General features: G+C 41.5%; 2 protein-coding genes across 2 annotated transcripts in view; both read right to left on the bottom strand.

Moving 5' to 3' along the window:
* LOC142209948 (myosin heavy chain, skeletal muscle-like) overlaps positions 1-7128 on the bottom strand; it is a 36252-nt gene extending 29124 nt beyond the window's left edge. The window contains exons 1-3 of the mRNA XM_075278981.1: positions 6889-7128; positions 4590-4670; positions 2588-2733 (exon numbers count right to left, since the gene is read on the bottom strand). Of these exons, the coding sequence (XP_075135082.1) occupies positions 2588-2733; positions 4590-4670; positions 6889-7128 (467 nt within the window). The remainder of the gene's footprint in view (positions 1-2587; positions 2734-4589; positions 4671-6888) is intronic.
* Positions 7129-16901: 9773 nt separating this feature from the next.
* RCVRN (recoverin) lies at positions 16902-20546 on the bottom strand. The gene is made up of 3 exons (XM_075279502.1): positions 20012-20546; positions 18051-18162; positions 16902-17314 (listed from the first exon to the last, which is right to left on the bottom strand). Exons 1-3 carry the CDS (start codon positions 20390-20392, stop codon positions 17199-17201), a joined length of 609 nt encoding a protein of 202 aa, XP_075135603.1. The 5' UTR covers positions 20393-20546; the 3' UTR covers positions 16902-17198.
* Positions 20547-20970: the final 424 nt, after the last annotated feature.

Below are 20970 nucleotides of genomic sequence, written 5' to 3'. Positions count from 1 at the left end.
TTTTAGTTGTGTACACAGGATAACAGGGAATTTGGATCACTATAATAATAACTGTAGTTGCAAGTCGAACAATGAATTTAGGACATATTTAATTTAAGGGGGTTGTGCTGTTAAGGACACTTAACGCTGTTCTGACTCCTGGGAAACTGACAATCAGACCCTCAGTGATCTGACACTTATCCCTTATCCTGGGGGTAGGAGACTGTCCTTAAAGATACAACCTCTTTAAATATAAAAACTTATAGGGACTCTTCCCTGCCCTCGGCTACTGCCATTACATTCTACAAATGACCTCCGGCCTCCCAAGATATTAAATGTGTATTCATAATCAGGCTGGGATACTGGAGAACAAGGGGCCCCTAGCTGTCCTTGTATAGGGGCCCCTAGCTGTCCTTGTATAGGGGCCCCTAGCTGTCCTTATATAAGGGCCCCAGCTGTCCTTGTATAGGGGCCCCTAGCTGTCCTTGTATAGGGGCCCCTAGCTGTCCTTGTATAGGGGCCTCAGCTGTCCTTGTATAGGGGCCCCTAGCTGTCCATGTATAGGGGCCCCTAGCTGTCCTTGTATAGGGGCCCCTAGCTGTCCTTGTATAGAGGGCCCGTAGCTGTCCTTGTATAGGGGCCCCTAGCTGTCCTTATATAAGGGCCCCTAGCTGTCCTTGTATAGGGGCCCCTAGCTGTCCTTGTATAGGGGCCCCTAGCTGTCCTTGTATAGGGGCCTCAGCTGTCCTTGTATAGGGGCCCCTAGCTGTCCATGTATAGGGGCCCCTAGCTGTCCTTGTATAGGGGCCCCTAGCTGTCCTTGTATAGGGGCCCCTAGCTGTCCTTGTATAGGGGCCCCTAACTGTCCTTGTATAGGGGCCTCAGCTGTCCTTGTATAGGGGCCCCTAGCTGTCCATGTATAGGGGCCCCTAGCTGTCCTTGTATAGGGGCCCCTAGCTGTCCTTGTATAGGGGCCCCTAACTGTCCTTGTATAGGGGCCCCTAGCTGTCCATGTATAGGGGCCCCTAGCTGTCCTTGTATAGGGGCCCCTAGCTGTCCTTGTATAGGGGCCCCTAGCTGTCCTTGTATAGGGGCCCCTAGCTGTCCTTGTATAGGGGCCTCTTGTTGTCCTTGTATAGGGGCCCCAGCTGTCTGTGTCCATCCCTATCACATGATCAGTGAGTGTGGGGTTCAGTAGTTATCCTGTAATCCAAAAACAACACGTAAAACCTTTCACCCATAAACATAAGACATTCTGCGTCTTCCCAGATCAGACGATTTCCTTGCGTTGCCTTCGCCGCGGCCTCCGCACTGTGAACCTGTCACCTCCACTTATAACCGCGCCAATCCCCGTCTCCCCGAGACCCGGCTCCCAATTGTCATCTGTTCCCTGTATGGAAATGTCATGAATCTGCCAATCTGTTCTGCCTGCCGCGCCTCGCGCCTCGTCCATCACTGACTTATTACAATCACCGAGCTGCCGCCGCCGCCGCTGCCTGCCTGCCCCGTGACAAGAAGACGAGATGAGGTTTATTTTATCTCTTTGCCTTTCAGCAGTGAATAAAAATAACTGAGGAAACATCTGCCGAAGAAAAATTATTTACCGGGTAATGTCTGCCGGCTGCAAGGATATGGCCGTATTAACCCCTCCATGGCCAGCGGGTACCAGGTGAACTATAGAATCATAATATAGCTGGGATTAGTCATGTCAGTAACAGGGGGCGGGGCTGTGACAACCTCTCAGACGTGATATACAGGCTGTACTGTAGTATACGGTGTGCGGATCTCATGGCTGATCACATGTCACTATATTATATCAGTGATGTCAGTAACAGGGGGCGGGGCTGTGACAACTTCTCAGACATGATATACAGGCTGGTTGCCAGTAGTAATAGCTGTACTGTAGTATACGGTGTGCGGATGTTGTAGATATCTGATCACTGAGTGACTTGTGTAGAAGAGTAATAAGTGGAGTTCCCCTTTAAGTGATAAGTTTGTTTGCTCATTAATCTCAGCTCTTGTAGCTTTGTCTTTGCTGAACTTTGGCTGTCACATCTGATAACATGAAATGATAATTCTGCTCTTTGCTGCCTATTATAAAGGGCTTAGTCTCGGTGAAGCCTGACTGTGCGGAGATTAATGAGTCACGTGGAGGATTTTCATTAGTGATCACCGCTTCACGTGATATTTCAGTGTCAGAAACCAGAAAATTCATACAAATTATCCCCAAAACTTCTGCAGAGAGTTGGAGGCGGTTTGTAATTGCCGAAAAGTTTTGTCCTCAGTTCACACACATTGTCGTTGTGTTTTGGCCTCTAGGGGTCACTGTGTCTAACATTGACCTTGACTTTTCTTAAAGGAACACTCCAGGGAAACTCTTCCCTTAAAGGGATGTTTTGGTAATCTTACTATCACGGCCTATACTTCGGATAAACTACCATAGTATCACTCTCCAGAGCCCAGGCTGTCCCTGTGCAGCATCCTGACAGCACAACTATTTTGAATGCTGCTTTAGTGGTGACTGGAGTATAATACATTACACAGTTGTTGTATTCTAACCGTGCTACATGTCTGGAGCGTGTTTAGCTCCTCGCTTACAAATACTTACTTTCTGATGACGTCTTCCAGGTCACTCTGTCTCTTATTGTCGGCCATTTTATTGTAGGTCATTTTATAAGCCCCTTGACGTTTGGGCGCGTTGTTTGTCTGTGGATCTCGCTCGCTGGTCTCTCCCATTAGGTGACAGTGGCGTGTCTGGGGAGAAATGAAGAAAGTATTACATAAAGCTACACACAATATCATATATAAGGAGGATTTCCCTATAGCCGAAAGTGACAGGACAAACAGCAATGTTATTAGGCCAAGGGTCCGTATAATGGGGTGGGGTAGGGGGTAACAGAGAACTGGAGCATCCACATGTCCTGCCACTAGGTGGAGTTGTATTACATTGACAAAGCGCCATCTTGTGACCACATGTGTAATATCAATGATTAGACAGTGAGCATTTTGAGGGTTTGGTAACTTCCACGAGTGTCTGGACTGTGACAATATCCACTAAGAACAGGAATGTGTTATTGGCCACAACGATGGCGGTCGGCGACTAGACCCACAGTGGACTCACTCCTGTGACACATCCTCATCATGTACATGGCCTACAGTCAGCTAGAGGGCCCCTTTAAGCCTCATTCAGATTCCTTCTCCTCTAGTCACACATAAATCAGATGGATTACATTACACTTCTTATTCTCCCGGATGACAATCTTACACTCCACATATTCATTTCTATAAGGCGCGTTGCAGCCGCTTGTCAGGACCTGCCGCCTGGACCTCACTGAGACATGTTTATTTGTGACACCCAGACGGGAACGGCGGCCATGATCAAAGCAGATGAAAATGGACGCGAAGCCGACGGCTCGCAACGTGTTTATTAGTAAATCTATTCAAGCAGCAAGAACGTTTCTTGTTAATCACCAGAAAACCCGCCTGGATGTCAAAGGAGAACTCAACGTGCAAAGATTTCTATCACTAGCCAGGGGTCATTGGCCTGGATGGGTTCCCTACTGATTCCCTGTCTGATGGTGCTGAAACAGTGCTGAAATAATACAGCCATACTGTACACAGATAACAACCAAATAGTCCTGAAATAATACAGCCATACTGTACACAGATAACCAAACAGTCCTGAAATAATACAGCCATACTGTACACAGATAACAACCAAATAGTGCTGAATTAATACAGCCATACTGTACACAGATAACAACCAAATAGTACTCAAATAATACAGATATACAGTGCACTGATAACCAACAAGTGCTGAAATAATACAGCCATACTGTACACAGATAACGAAATAGTGCTGAAATAATACAGCCATACTGTACACAGATAACAACCAAATAGTGCTGAATTAATACAGCCATACTGTACACAGATAACAACCAAATAGTACTCAACTAATACAGTTTTACAGTGCACTGATAACCAACCAATGCTGAAATAATACAACCATACTGTACACAGATAAACAATATTCAAATAATACCATACAGTGCACAGATAAACAAATAGTGTTTTAGTAATACAACCATATAGTACACAGATAACCAAATAGTGCTGAAATAATACAGTCATGCAGTGCACAGATAACCAAACAGTGCTTAATAATACTACCATACAGTGCACACATAAATAAAATAGTGCTCAATAATACTACCATACAGTGTTCAGATAACCAAACAGTGCTCAATAATACTACCATACAGTACACAAATAACCAAATAGTGTTCCAGTAATGCAGCCATACTATACACAGATAACCAAATTGTGCTGAAATAATACAGTCATACAGCGAACAGAACCAAATATTGCTCAATAATACTACCATACAGTGCTCAGATATATAGAGGTCAAATAGTACAGCCATACAGTGCACTGATAACCACATAGTGTTCCATAATCCAGTCATACAGTGCACAGATAACCAAATCATACTCAAATAATACTGACCTAAAGCCCTGGGAACACATTATTTGACATATCTTGACCCAACCTTGTTATAGCATATCTTATACTCCAGTTACTTACTTATACTCCAAGATTTGCCTTACCTTCAGGGGATCAGTATCTTCTGCTACAAAGACCTCATCTTCTAGACACCCACTTTGATTTTCTGAACTTTCTTTAGACACCTAAAAATCCAGATAAATATAAATTGATAGATAAAATAAAATATATTTAAATATATATATATATATATATATATATATATATATATATATATATATCAATTAAAGGGGACATTTCAAACCTCCAAAAACTCCAACTCTTTGCATCACTCAACAAGTGGGCATTCCACTGATCCTGACACGGTTGGAATTTTTTCTCTAGCTCTCACGGTTCCTGAGCAATCTCAGTTGTTAGTCTCAGCCCCTAATATACTACTTATGCTATCCACTGTCAGGTGGGCAGTCCTTAGTTGGTGCAGGTAGTCTGAGACTGCCCACCTTACAGCAGAGGGCAGAATTGTGCTGAAACTAACAGAAATGATTGCTCAGGAATGGTGGGGGCTAGAGAAAAAATTCCAACTGTGTCAGAACCAGTGGAGTAGTGGCTATTGAAGGATGCAAAGAGCTGGAGATGAAGAAAGGTTATCTTTAATAGATAAAACATATCAAAATGAGAAAAAGTCTATAAAATCAGAGTCAGATCTCTAATCATGACAGCTAGCAATTTCTGAATTATTCGCACCCCGATGAACGTACAGGCTCTATTGAGATGTGCTGGCCCTTTAAGAAGGTCTGCGTGATCTAGAGGTGCATTTTGCAGCGAGACAGCGTACCGCCATTATATCATGATTGATTGCAGGTGGAAACCACATTAATACGGCGAGCGCAAAAGTTCAGCGTTAATTAATTGGTAGCTGTGCAGGTGTTCACTTAATTTCCTTTCGCAGATGGGTGTCTGCCGGTGACAAAAGAGCCGGGCCGCGGGGTTATAAATTACGGGGAAGAAGCGGTTTAAACGCGCGTGAGAGGCGACGTCCCGTCCTCAGGAGCATAAAACACCCTATAATTATACATTTAGATGCAAGGATCGGGTAACATCAAGGTGCCAAGATAACCCGACATACTGTAAAAAGTTCTTAAAGTGATAGCAATCCCAAAAATAGCAGATGCCACAGGCAACACTGGAAGCTCCTGGACCCTTGTATGGCCTGTCACAGCCCCATAAATGATCATTGGGCCCTCTCATGCTCTATGACCCACCCGCGACTACTACCTCTGCACCTCCTATAGCTATTAATATTAAACCTGCGAGTATTAAAGGGACGGGTTGGTAACCTAGCCAATGACATCATGTCCCTCGGCCACCAATTCAAATGAATGGGGTGAACTGTAATACCAGGCACAGCCACTATACATTGAACGGCGTTGTGCTTGGTATTTAGTGAAGAGGTCACATCAATCAATATCATAGTCCCAGACTATCCCTTTAAGGGTATACATGTTCTCTTGTGACACTTATAACAGTATATAAAATATAACATTAGAGACTTAATGACTAATAAATAAATGTCATATATGGAGGGTGAATACTTTAAATCTTACTGAAATTTCCAGTTTCACAGACCCCTTGCAGTACCACCTCTCACCACTACTGTAGGTTTCCATATGCCTAATACAACAGCGCCACCAGCTTTCATCTACGTCAGATCACAATCGCTAAAGGCACTCCAAATGTTACATAATTGAAGCAGCCATGATTCCAGCAGCACAGAGGGTTTCAGGAGAGGAGTGTGTGGATCTTGTGGATGGTCACAGGTGAGAGTTACATAGTGGAAGGAGCAGGGTACTGAACAGCACAGAGTATTTCAGGAAAAGAGACCGCTGGTTTAATAGATGAGGTCATATACTGACAGCTACATAGTTGAAGGAGCAGGGAAACCAGCAGCACAGAGTATTTCAGGAGAGGAGTGTGCTGATCTAATAGATGAGGTCACATACTAAGAGATACCTAGTGGAAGGAGCAGGGAAACCAGCAGCACAGAGTATTTCAGGAGAGGAGTGTGCTGATCTAATAGATGAGGTCACATACTAAGAGATACACAGTGGAAGGAGCAGGGAAACCAGCAGCACAGAGTATTTCAGGAGAGGAGTTTGTTCATATTGCAGTAGTTGAGTGATTTAGAGCGACATAGATGAAGGAGTAGGTTCCCCAACAGCACAGAGTATTTCAGGAAAGGAGGAAAAACTACAATAATTAAAAAAAATATATAAAAACACAGATTACACAAACCAAATACCAAAAATAAGTAAAGCAGTGCTTTTCATAAATAATAAGGCGCCTCCCCTCCCCTGTGTTAGATTCTGGTACTGCACTGGTCAGGACACATAAGACAGGATTTACCTGCGGAGTCTTGAGCCCATTTAATAGCTGCTCTGTATTCTGGCTCTTGACTTGTGGTTGGGGGCTCGCTGCCTTCATCTGCTCTGTAGTCGTGTCCTCTGGAACACCCGACAACCTCCTCACCTGGCCCTGCAGCTCCTCCTGGGTCCTGTCCAGGCTCTGGCTGTCGGGATCTCCTTCCTCCAGTGTTCCTTGCTCCTGTGGAGACGTCAGGCAGCTGTGAGTGACTCCTGAATCCATTGGCCTGTGAAATCTAATCTAGCAGAACCGAGGTGAGGCAAGAATGGAGAACGCTGTCAGTGTAAAGCGCAACTCCGAGCCGCTGATCCCATCTTGGCGGCCTTTGAAGTTACTAAAGTACTGAAGACTCCTCCAAGACTCCTGGCTTCGTGAAGGCTCCTTACCATCCAACAGAATCAAATCTATTCTATAAAGTGACAGATCAGCCCCGCGGCCGCTCCAGGAATTTTGGAAAAATTAGAAGATAAAGTAATTTTTTCCTAGTTCCTTGATATAAAGTGTGAGGTGCGAGGCATTGTCTCATACTGGACGTGTGAAAGCAGAAAGTCACAGCGTCGGGTCCAAAAAAAAATACAGAATTGTCTGGAAAAGGCCAAAACGATCGCCGTGATTTCATAAATTCCAAGTGCATAGTTTTCCCTTAAAAGTGCCTGGCCGGGACTCTGATAACACTGGGACTCTATTTACCCTGTGGGGCACAGCCAGAGGCACAGAAAGGGACAAAAACATACTAAAATTAACACTGTTGTAGTCAAGACTACAAATAATAACACGAAAACTCCTGGCGGATAAAAAATGACAAAAAATGGATAAAATAATACTGCCTCTAAAATGAATGTTCCTCATAATACAAAAATATTCAAAAAATTTATGTAAATGCCGCAGATACTATTATTCCTACTGATAAAAAAAAGTTTATAAAAAAAATAAATGAAAAACGAGATGAACATTGCTGCCAGTAAGCTCCTATTAATATAAAAATATCTCAAAAATTTACGTAAATTCCGCAGATACTATTCCTATTAATACAAAAATATTCCAAAAATTTACGTAAATGCCGCAGATACTATTCCTAGTAATACAAAATTATTCCAAAATTTTATGTAAATGCCGCAGATACTATTCCTATTAATACAAAAATATTCCAAAAATTTACGTAAATTCCGCAGATACTATTCCTAGTAATACAAAACTATTCCAAAATTTTATGTAAATGCCGCAGATACTATTCCTATTAATACAAAAATATTCCAAAAATTTACGTAAATTCCGCAGATACTATTCCTAGTAATACAAAATTATTCCAAAATTTTATGTAAATGCCGCAGATACTATTCCTATTAATACAAAAATATTCCAAAAATTTACGTAAATGCCACAGATACTATTCCTAGTAATACAAAAATATTCCAAAAATTTACGTAAATTTCGCAGATACTATTCCTAGTAGTACAAAAATATCCCTAAAATTTACGTAAATTATGCAGGTACTATTCCTAGTAATACAAAATTATTCCAAAAATTTAAATAAATGCCACAGATACTATTCCTAGTAATAAAAAAATATTCCAAAAATTTACGTAAATGCCACATATACTATTATTCCTACTGATAAAAAAAGTTTATAAAAAATGAATTAAAATTTAGATCATTGCTGCCAGTAAAACTGCTACTCCTACGAACACAAAAATATACCAAAAATTGATCTAAATGCAGCAAATATTACTCCTATTGATAAAAAGTTTACAAAAATAATTTAAAAAAAATTAAGCGAACACTAAAAATATTCTAAGAATTAATATAAATGCCGCAGATATCACTACTCCTATTGATAAAAAAAGTTGATAAAAACATAAAATGAGCGCTACTGATGCCAAACATACTGATCCTAATTGTAATAATATAAAAGTTGTTAACCCTATCACTTCCAGTGGCCATGAAAAAATGGAAAATAAAAAATGTACAAAAAATCTATGAAATGAAAACCTCTGCATCCAATCCTAATAAGACTTCTACTAATAACAGAATCCCCCAAAACCGAACATTATTCCTTCTGAAACACTAAAAAGCTAAAAATATATAAATAACAACAATTAAATAAAAATATCAGTACATTGAGGATAGAAAGGCAATAACAGTTATGGTAAAACAAAAAAATACAAAAAAAATAAAACAGAATAATAATAAACTCACCTATCCTGGAAAAATGACCTCCCTCAAGGAAAAAAATATTGTGACCGCTCCTTCCAAGACAAGTAATATCAGTCAAAAAAATCACGGGAAAATACAAAAATCTCCTGACACCCCCAAGCGCCCCTTCCCTCTCATACAGTATACTGAGCCCCTGCTCCTGAGATGTAATGAGATGGGTCTCCTGTAGGCTCTTGTAGGGCACATTATGGGGCCTTCAGGTCTTGGGAATCCCAGGAACAATCTCCTCGGCTGAGTAGAAGTCATTAAAGATTGGTGAATGGAGTTAATGATTTCTTGGGATTTTCTGGAAGGTTCCGCGTCCCTGTGATGGGAATCATTGCTTCAGGGGATTCATGCATGTCCATGACTAAAACCCACCAAGGTGAAGAAAATTTCAAAAATTCTACCATCTTACCATGTGTCCACCATAGATCTGAGCGTAATACTGATGAGTCGGTGAGGAGGCGCTATATGTAAGGTGAGCGGGGGAGGTCACGGTACTGGGGTTTCTGAATACCCCACTGTCATCACTATTGTCACGTCCTGAATAACCAGACACCTGGAGGGGCAGAATTTACTTTAGGATTAATAAGACAAATGAGTATTTGAATGTGACGGAGGAAGGAAGTGAAGACGTCGCTACAAGTCAGAAGAACTTTCATGTTCTCGGTTTAAAGGAGTAAATAGTGTAACATTTTATATACAGTAGGTCAACAATATTAGATGGGGGGGGGGGGTGCACCACCAGTCAGCAGAATCAAGGGGTCTGGTGATCCAGTCATTGTTTACACAGGTAAAGCGCCAAAATTAACGTTGTGGTTGTGACTGGTATTGCGTCCTATCCACATGTTCAAGATAACTTCATAATATTCCAAAACATTGACACTTGGGTGCTGGATAATGATACACTGACGTGCGACTCAGGGTACAGGATAACGACAGGCTGACACTTGGGGTACAGGATAATGACAGGCTGATACTTGGGGTAAAGGATAATGACAGACTGACACTTGGGGTACAGGATAACGACAGGCTGACACTTGGGGTACAGGATAATGACAGGCTGACACTTGGGGTACAGGATAATGACACGCTGACACTTGGGGTACAGGATAATGACACGCTGACACTTGGGGTACAGGATAATGACACGCTGACACTTGGGGTACAGGATAACGACAGGCTGACACTTGGGGTACAGGATAATGACAGGCTGATACTTGGGGTAAAGGATAATGACAGACTGACACTTGGGGTACAGGATAACGACAGGCTGACACTTGGGGTACAGGATAATGACAGGCTGATACTTGGGGTACAGGATAATGACAGGCTGACACTTGGGGTACAGGATAATGACACGCTGACACTTGGGGTACAGGATAATGACAGGCTGACACTTGGGGTACAGGATAATGACAGGCTGATACTTGGGGTAAAGGATAATGACAGACTGACACTTGGGGTACAGGATAACGACAGGCTGACACTTGGGGTACAGGATAATGACAGGCTGATACTTGGGGTACAGGATAATGACAGGCTGACACTTGGGGTACAGGATAATGACAGGCTGACACTTGGGGTACAGGACAATGACAGGCTGATACTTAGGGTACAGGATAATGACACAATGACACTTGGGGTACAGGATAATGACAGGCTGATACTTGGGGTACAGGATAGTGATAGGCTGACACTTGGGGTACAGGATAATGACAGGCTGATACTTAGGGTACAGGATAATGACACAATGACACTTGGGGTACAGGACAATGACAGGCTGATACTTGGGGTACAGGATAATGACAGGCTGACACTTGGGGTACAGGATAGTGATAGGCTGACACTTGGGGTACAGGATAATGACAGGCTGATACTTAGGGTACAGGATAATGACACAATGACACTTGGGGTACAGGATAATGACACGCTGATACTTGGGGTACAGGATAATGACAGGCTGACACTTGGGGTACAGGATAGTGATAGGCTGACACTTGGGGTACAGGATAATGACAGGCTGACACTCGGGGTACAGGATAATGACACGATGACACTTGGGGTACAGGATAATGACAGACTGATACTTGGGGTACAGGATAATGACAGGCTGACACTTGGGGTACAGGATAATGTCAGGCTGATACTTGGGGTACAGGATAATGACAGGCTGATACTTGGGGTACAGGATAATGACAGGCTGACACTTGGGGTACAGGATAATGACAGGCTGACACTTGGGGTACAGGATAATGACAGGCTGACACTTGGGGTACAGGATAATGACAGGCTGATACTTGGGGTACAGGATAATGACAGGCTGACACTTGGGGTACAGGATAATGACAGGCTGATACTTGGGGTACAGGATAATGACAGGCTGACACTTGGGGTACAGGATAATGACAGACTGATACTTGGGGTACAGGATAATGACAGACTGATACTTGGTGTACCGGATAATGACAGGCTATTACTTGGGGTACAGGGCAATGACATGCTATTACTTGGGGTACAGGGCAATGACATGCTATTACTTGGGGTACAGGGCAATGACACGCTATTACTTGGGGGTACAGGGCAATGACACGCTATTACTTGGGCTACAGGTTAATGACATGCAACGACTTGGGGCTGCAGGACAATGACACGCTATTACTTGGGGTACACAACAATGACAGGCTGATACTTGGGGTACAGGATAATGACAGGCTGACACTTGGGGTACAGGATAATGACAGGCTGATACTTGGGGTACAGGATAATGACACACTACTACTTGGGGTACAGGATAATGACAGGCTGATACTTGGGGTACAGGATAATGACAGGCTGATACTTGGGGTACAGGATAATGACACGCTACTACTTGGGGTACAGGACACCAGAGGTCTATATCCGGTAAGATGACTTTGCAGGTGTGACATATCCTCGTCTTTCTCCCAATATTTGCCGTTTTCCAGAACGTTCTTCACCTTGGGTATTGATGGATAGTTGTACTTTACAGGGCGGGGGGTTTATAAATCTTTCTTATCTGCTGCTCTGAATCTGTCTATACACAGCACACCGCCATCCCAGCCTGAGCTATACCGGAGACATACTGCGGGTCTATTTATAACAGCAGATATACGGATGTACAATATAGAGAAGTGTTGTCAGAGATCTGAGGTGAGAGGTGAGGACTTTATAGACAGGTTTGGGGGTTCACGGTTCTCTACTGATACCCTCTTTCTGTCATTCTACATATAATATATTATGTGTCCTCGGGGTTGGGGGTCTCCTTTATTTTCCATACCAGCTTTTCTGGATATTTTCCTTATGAAGCTGCAGTCTGTTTCTATATGGGCAATCTTGGATTTCTAGGAGAAAATTCAGCTCTGAACTTATCTTTTCTGAGCAGAGACCCCTACAGTGCTCAAGATGAAGTCTAAGAAGCAAGATGTCTGGAGAGCAGTATGGAGGTTCAGACTACACAGGGGGTTTGTTTGCAGTCTGTTACAATGCAGCAACAGCTACATCAATCGACAAGAGCTGTATACACAAAACGACACTTCAGGCCCCCTTAGTCACTCCAACTCCTCCCTCCTCTCGTGTTCACTGTTAGTTACTAGAGATGGGCGAATCGCTTTGAACTGAGCTGGGTCCATCCCAAATATTCCAAATAAAAAGTGGTGGTGGTTGTGTTGACCTGGGCACGCGCTCAATGTGCCCATGTGCCCACTGGTGGCCCAATCACAGGCCTCAGCTGCGACCCTCGGGCCGATGACGACACAGAGGAGCAGTGGACATCACCAGGAGAGCTCCTGATGCTACGAGGAGACACAAAAAATGTAAGGGAAGATGAGTACGAATGTTTTTTTAATTTTTTACACCACCCGTAGGCTTCCACCAATTATACTTTGGGGATTTATACTTAAATCCCAAGAGCAGGTAAGAACTTACAGACTCCTTGGAGAACCCTTTAAATGATGGCAGTGATGGATCACGTGACCCAACTAAAATAATATGAATAAAAAGGATCATTTATTGGAAGAACAATGAAATGTGAACAATGAAATAAACTCAAAAAAATATGGCTGACAACTGTAAAAAAAAAAAAAAAAAACATTAAAAAGTGAATGGGTAAAGTTTCAGAAGGTTCTAAGATAATTTATTTTTCACAGAAGAATACATCTGATGTGAATTTAACAAAAGTTGAAAATAAATTTGGGAATATTAGGTGAAGAAAAAGGCAGCACGACGAAATGATTGAAGGAGATGAAGAGGATTCCGACTCCCCAAGTGTCTGCTTTTTTAGCAATATTCATTATGGAGGAAAAATGTCAAGAAATATGATGTAAAGCGATGAGAACTAACTTGTCTAACTTAGCAGGGTGTGCAGAAGTGTCTTAAGAAGATTGAGGTGATGAAAGCTCCTTGTTCTTTTGGCATACACCCACAGATTCTTAGGGAGTTAAGATCAGTTCTTAAGATCATATTTCTTACATTTAAGGACAAGCAACAACATAAGGCAGAAGCAGGGACGTAACTACTATAGAGGCAGCGGAGGCGGCTGCCACAGGGCCCGGGCCATTAGGGGGCCCGGTGACAGCCGCTACCGCTGCGTTTTTTTTTAAATAAATTGGCCGTTACAGGCCCTATTTACTTGCCGATCCTGGACATAATACTGTGTGCAGGGGCCACTAATGGACATAATACTGTGTGCAGGGGCCACTAATGGACATAATACTGTGTGCAGGGCTTACTAAGGGACATAATAGAGTGCAGAGGAGGAGGTCGGTCGAAGGTCTTCGGTGTCGGTTGGGGGGGGCCCCATGTCAAAAGTTCGCCACGGGGCCCCGCCATTCCTAGTTACGCCACTGGGCAGAAGTAAAAGCCGTATATCTGGGATCGGACCCTTGTGGATATATTAATCAAAGGACAGGAAATAGCAATATTAAAAGGTGTTGTCCAGGATAATCCATTTTGTGCAAGGAAGTTGGGGAAGGCGGGAAAAAAAAAACATTCTAAGGGCTAGTTCACATGGGGCAAGAGGGGGTGGATTTTGGCGCTGAATCCCCTTTACAATAGAGGTCTATGTAGACCGCTAGCAAGCTGCCCTTTCTTGAGGCAGATGCCACGGCGGAAATCGGCGCGTCCGCATCAAGATAAACCCTCCGGACTTGGCCCATTCATTTGTGCCTACTCCGGAGCGGGAAGCTGCGACTGTCGAAAGCTGCAACAGTCGCGGCTAGCCACGGCAGGCGCATTTTGGTCCTGATTTTATCGCACTTCCCACATCAAAATCAGGACCAAAATACGTGGTCGGTAGCCGTGTGTGAACTAGCCCTAACCTGTCCCCGTTTGGTTGGTGGAAGTACCCACCGAACTTATCTGCTGAGGTTGCTCCCCAGGCAGACCCGAAAGACAGAAGCCAAGTGCTAATGTGAACCCAGCCTTATCCTGACAGTTATCCCTTTGTGGGAGCACATACCACATTAACATCATGTTGGTGGAGTGGCAAGTTACAGAAATTCAAGCAGAATTTGTGGCCACCATCATTGTGCCTGTGATTCAAGAAATGTAGAAAAAAACAAGCCATCAAAAAGACCCCTTAACCTTCCAAAACTGACCAAGCGTCAGGCCTCGCTGCATTTATAACCTGTGGGACCTGACTAAGAATGGGCGAAGATTTGTTTTGTCCGGCGTTTGGATGAAGCAATTTGCTTGCTAACAAAAAAAAAACTGAATAAATGCAGAACAAATTGGAAAAGTCAAACTTTGCCATTTGCCCATCTCTAATAAAGAGCAATCGATTTATCTTAATATTTCGGACTCGTGATAAGGGCAATGTAGTAGCTGGGGCTTATGTGTGTTTTTACAGTCCATGCTGAGGACCCTAAGTGAGTAAAGGTGTTTGGTACATGGGTCTTGTTGTAGGTCTATTGGGACACTACTTCTGTTACGTCCGCACCCGTTGATACTTCTGCGCCATCCTCGGTCTGCATTGTACAGCGCAGGAGGTATGTCCGCTCGTGATTACCTGCTCCTGGACTCTGGTCATTTTGTGTTGGCACTGTTAGGGTTAACTGTTCTGTCCTTTGTGATTGACAACCTGTCTACCAATCAAGCCTGGGGCGGGTTCTGGACTTCCTATAAACAGGTCATCAGTCTGTTTTCTCACTATTGGGACTCTGTCCTTGCTAAGCGCTTCTCTTGCTATTATATTGTATTGTATTTGCTGACTTCTGACCTTTTGGCTTTTCTTGTGACTTCTCTTTCGGATTGCTATTTGGTACTGTTTGACCTCGGCTTGCTGACTCTGCTTTTGTGTTGTGTTGTTTTGTCCTGTTCTGTGTCCACTTATCTAGAGAAGGGACTGATGCCCAGTTGTCCCTGTCATTAGGACTGTTGACGTAGTAGGCAGGGACAGGGGCTGGGTCGAGTTTAGGACTCACTGTCTCTGTCTTTCCCTTCCTCCCAGGTTTCAGCAGCAGCACTTGGAAATTGCTCAACTGACAATTCCTTAACAACTTTACTCTGAACATACCTTATGACGGTGTAGCAGAGGTTGGTTTTAAGGATATGAAGCCAAACTCTAAATCTAACATTCTTGTAATGTCTCTGCCCGTTCGGGTCTCTGTTGCACCCTCCACTCACACGCCATGGTGCACGAGTTTTTGTTGCTCTGTCTAAACACTGTTCTACTACCTATCTTCTATATTTGAAATTCTACCACAGCCATCTCCTGCACCTTGTTTCTCTCTGTCCATCTAATAGTTAATCTTAGCCTTCCTATGTGATTGACAGCCTGTCTACCAATCAGGTCTGGTGCAGGTCCTGGGCTTCCTATATATAGGCCATCAGCCCACACAAGTTTGACTCTGTCCTGTGACTACTTTCACTTAATATTGTATTAATGGCCTCTGACCTTTGTCTCTCTGGCCTTGACCTTTGCTTCTATGTTGTTTTGACCTTTCTTCTTATGTGTGACAATTATTCCCGGGAAGGGACTGTCGCCCAGTTGTTCCTGTCATTAGGACAGTTGGGGCAAGCAAGTAGGGACAAGGGCTAGGTCGAGTTTAGGGCCCACGTTCTGTCTTCCCCTTCCTCCATTATTCCAGTACCAGCGCTAGGTAATTGCACAACTGGCTTTCCCTTACAATTCTCTGGTTATAGTTAATTCTAGAGCATGATGGTCCCAAGAAACTGAAGGCACATGGTGAAGGGTCTTACAGGGTAGCAGTGACCTGAGCAGCGAGTAGTGGACAGAGCAAGAGGTCTGCAGGGTATGATGAAGATTGTTTTCATTCTCCAGTATTGTACCTATAAACACCCATTAACAACACCTAAAATATCTCAAAATTTAATTAAAACATTTTAATATTGCTTGTACAGTTTTCATACAATTATATAATTTTACAATTTTATATTTTCAAAACAAATTCAATTGGAATTTCCTTTAATTTTTACCAAAAAATTCACATAAATTTTGCAACCAATTTTCCATTAAAGAAATGTTTTAGAACTTAGATGTATTTATTTTTTTGGAAGGGGGGGGCATGCTTAACTTCTTTTCAGTTTTACTACTTTTTACCTTTAGTACATTACCAATAAATAATAAATGATTTGTACTTAAAAAAAAAACCTCCATGTTAATGTTAAGATTTTTTTTTGCATAGCATATTTTTTCCGTACACACTGAAGTCTTTACAAAATCTAATGCGCATTTCTACTAATAAGCAAAAAGTAATTAAAAAAATTAACAAGAAAAAAAAAGATTCAAAAATTGGATGCGATAACGAAATTTTTTTACATTTGAATTAGTATTTTTGCCTTATGTCTTCAGCGTCTTGTGTCGGTTTCAGATACAACGAGCTTATGGAGTGACCTTCAGAGTATAAGAAGACTACTGATTTAATCCATGGATTATTGGTTAACCTAATTACAATACCGAGGGCTCAATGTTATGGGACACAAGAATTATTGGTATAAGGGAACTTTAAGGAGGACAAGTGTTTCAGTCATCAGTTCGTGTCTTCCCGGGAACAGCAGTGATCATGATGATGTAGAAATGGTTGACAGTCTTTTTTATGGGGCAAGTCGCCCACTGGTTATGGTTTCTTTTCTTTTAGTTTTTCCTTGACTTTTTGGGGTTCAAACTGAATCAAGCGTAGGATTTCTTTATTATTCATGATCCCCTGAATAAATTCCCCTTCTGTGAGTTTATCTGTGAATAGAAAGTACATAGGTCGCATGAATAGGTTTTCTATATGGGCCTATAGGCCCACTCGACAATAATTTATAGTAACAGTTGACCAATATTCATCTAAGCTGGAGACACACAGGGGGAACCATCCGGAAGTACCTCAACCTCCAAGTAAAGGATCTTAGAATGATCTACAGTGAGGACATTCAGGTCTATCTCAAGAGCCAGAATACTAGATGGGCATATGGGTCATGTGCCTTGTGGTCTCCATCAACCTCGGGGCTTCCATCCCTATTTACCCCTCCTCATGGCCACTTAGTGAGTCTATAAATGTAAGAAGAGGTGTCTAGCATAGGAGTTTGGATGAAATCATGATACCAGAGGTGAGTTTGGACTCCACTAATGTTTTTGACCAGTGGACACCACCAATCTTAAGATGGCCTTCCATGGGCGGTAGCATTCTGTTAGAGCAAGGCATATGCCCCCTTTGGTATGGCAGATAGATCTCACACTATAATAAAGAGGACTAAGAAGACATTTTAGAGGACTCTCTGCTACATCAAGTCATGTTCCAAGGTTAGGCTGACATGGTCCTGCCATTCCATATTATAGCTGTTTATAGCCATGTGGTCTACAGCAAATTCAACTAATCGAGGAAGATATGGATGAATAATGACTCCAATTCTGTGACTATGGGATGTGGCACCAACCATTAAGTAATCCATATATCCCATGATAGCTACAATATAATATTTACCATGGTCCTTCTTGGCAAAGAAGTTCCATATTTTATCGGTTCTCTTGTCTGGAGTGTTTTCGTCATCTGGAAGATGTTTTTGGTCTTCAGCGGTTATCATTTTGAAAATTGCCTAAAAAAAAAAAGGAACATGTTTCATTTTCTTTTTTTCAGTAATCAGTCAAAATATTCAGTATATTGCAGTAAGTTCAATTTCTGAAATGGAGAAAAAAGTTTAGAAATGTTTTTGAAAGTTTTGTACGTACGTTGCGGTTATTAAACTTATGATGTCTAAAATAGTAACTAAAAAAGTTTCTATATATATGAATAAGATTGGAGAAACGTTATGGGATTCATATCAAGGGTTGGGGGGGCAGCACGTTGGCTCAGTGGTTAGCCTTGCAGCACTGGAGTCCTGGGTTCGAATCCAGTCAAGGACAACAGTTTGTATGTTCTCCCCATGTTTGCGTGGATTTCCTCCCATACTCCAAAGACATACTGATAGGGGAAAATGTACATAGTGATTCCTATATTGAGCTCACAATCTACATTTAAAGAAAAAAATAGAGTTTGGAGGTGGAAAGTTGGGAGGGGAACTATGTTAAGAGACAATGGATGTCTCGGCTAATCTAAGATTTTAGATTTAGAAAGTTATGGTTTTTTTTCTAAAAATATAGAACCATAGAACTCTTATATAATATAGTATTGTGATTACCTAATAGAATAACAGCTGATGAGGCGGAGCTCTCAGTGCTGTCTATAGGGAACAGCTCGTTGGATTTTTTTTTTCCATATTAATTGAAAAAAAATATTCAACTGATAAAATAATAAACTAATATGGTTACATAATATTTATATAGATTTGAAAAATATAATTTTGTAAAATTGGGGAAAATAATAAAAAATATATAATATAAACTAATATAATCCAAACATAAACCCTATAAAATAGTAATAAATATTAATGTAATAAAAAAAATTACAAAGCTGAAAAATGAACGTCTCAAAAAAGTTAATACACAAAGCCATACTGGTCATCAATGCAATGATATAATTAGAAAAAATCTAATTAAGCGCATCAAAGTTAATGGATAGAAGCATAGAATTATTGGCGGAGTATTTTCGGTTCCTTTTAATATATAGAGACCTGATACATTTCATGAGTTTTAATAAATCTCTTTTTAAAAAATGTTTTAATTAAATTCCTTGACAATAAACGATGCATTTTCTCTTAATAGCTTAAAAAGTAATTAGAAGACAATAAATCTCTTCTGTCCGATCTTGTTATCAGCTAAGGACAAGTTTACTGAATATCTATTAACCTTGGAAAGAATCAAATTAACAGCTTTATGTGAAAAAAAAAAAAAAAAAAATTTAATGAGTGTAAAAAGGAGTTCTAGAATTTTTCAAATCTCAATCGTAAAAGTTCTATGGAAAAAAAAAAATCTAAAAATTCTAGAATCAAATACCAATAATCTCCTGTCTAGAAAACCCCTAATAGAATTAAAGTCCATTTTAAATGGGTTGTACTTACTTCCTTACATAATCTTCCAGATTTACTACCGATATCATGAAGCAATTAGCGAAGAATCCTTAAAGCCTTTCTCGTGCTACTTCCACCGATTGCGGCGATACGTTTTCTGTCGTTTACAGTATTAATGTATAGAGTTAATTTTTTTCATTTTGTACGGTGTGTTTCTTAGATTGCAAAAAAATGCAAAAAATTAATCGAAACAGATTTTTATATTATTTTTGAATTATTCAGTAAAATAAAAAAAAAAATTACCAAAAAATTCTAAATGTGCCAAAATAGAAAATATGTGATTTTGAAAAGTTGAGTTTTAAGTTCTGAAGTTGAATACAATTTTAACCTACTATAGGCCCAAATCCTAATTCCTTCAGTGTTGGAATCTACTGGATTCTCCTCTTCGCTGTGAATGAAGTCTAGACTACTACAGACCAGAGAATAATAAATACCGTACCGTAATGATCTCGAGAACTTCTGGTTTACTGATGGTCCCATTTCCATCCACGTCATATAAGGAGAAAGCCCATTCGAGTTTTTGGTTAGTTTTTCCAGATGAGGTCATATGAAGAGCAATCATGTATTCCTTAAAGTCCAATGTCCCATCATTGTTGGCATCAAAGCTTCTGAAGACGTGGTGGGCATACGCTTTTGGATCAGCATCCGGAAAGAATTTTGCATAGATATTTTCAAACTGCCCCTTGGAGATCCTTCCAGTCGGACACTCCTTTAAGAAGGACTGATACCATGTGCACAACTCCTCCTGAGTAAATTTGGTGTTCAACTGAAGCTCCTCCAGAATCTCTTTAGACAAGGCGCCACTTTTGCTATTGCCCATGATGAATAAATAATGTTCAAGAACTTTTCTATTGTCTTACAATGCTAAAACTCAAGGAGGTAATGAGCAGAATATTCTGCCTCGCTCTAAATCCAGATAAGGCTTGTTAGGATTACTGAGGTTTAAGCGTCATGCAGACAATGTTGTTCACTTTGTGGCATTGCATGACTTCAGAACTTCAGTTAAGGTAATTGATAAAGTGTGCCGACCACATGACATAAGCCCTACCTCCTAACCATACTCTGACGTCAATGGGGGGGGATGTATCGGATGCAAAGGATTATGGGGCCTAGACCTGATGACATCATCATGGAATCTGCCAAGATAGACTCTTCCTCTATTACATTGGGCAGATTCTATATTATCTGTTACGTACAACCTCTATGAAGTGTGGGGTACCAAATAGATTAAGCCCAGGATTTGCGCCAAAGATGGGAGATGGGGCCTCCAAGAGAAGGTATAGCAGAGGGTACCTGTAATGTACGGCTGGAGTTGATTGTCTTATATTTCATACATAGCCACCATCTGTGAGTACTCTAAATGACATGATTCTCAAAGACTGAATACTTAAGATACAA

This window comes from Leptodactylus fuscus, chromosome 6, assembly GCF_031893055.1.
Source record: "Leptodactylus fuscus isolate aLepFus1 chromosome 6, aLepFus1.hap2, whole genome shotgun sequence".
Lineage (NCBI taxonomy): Eukaryota > Metazoa > Chordata > Amphibia > Anura > Leptodactylidae > Leptodactylus > Leptodactylus fuscus.
The sequence above is the reverse complement of the archived record's forward strand: the minus strand, read 5'-3'. Positions and strand labels throughout refer to the sequence as shown.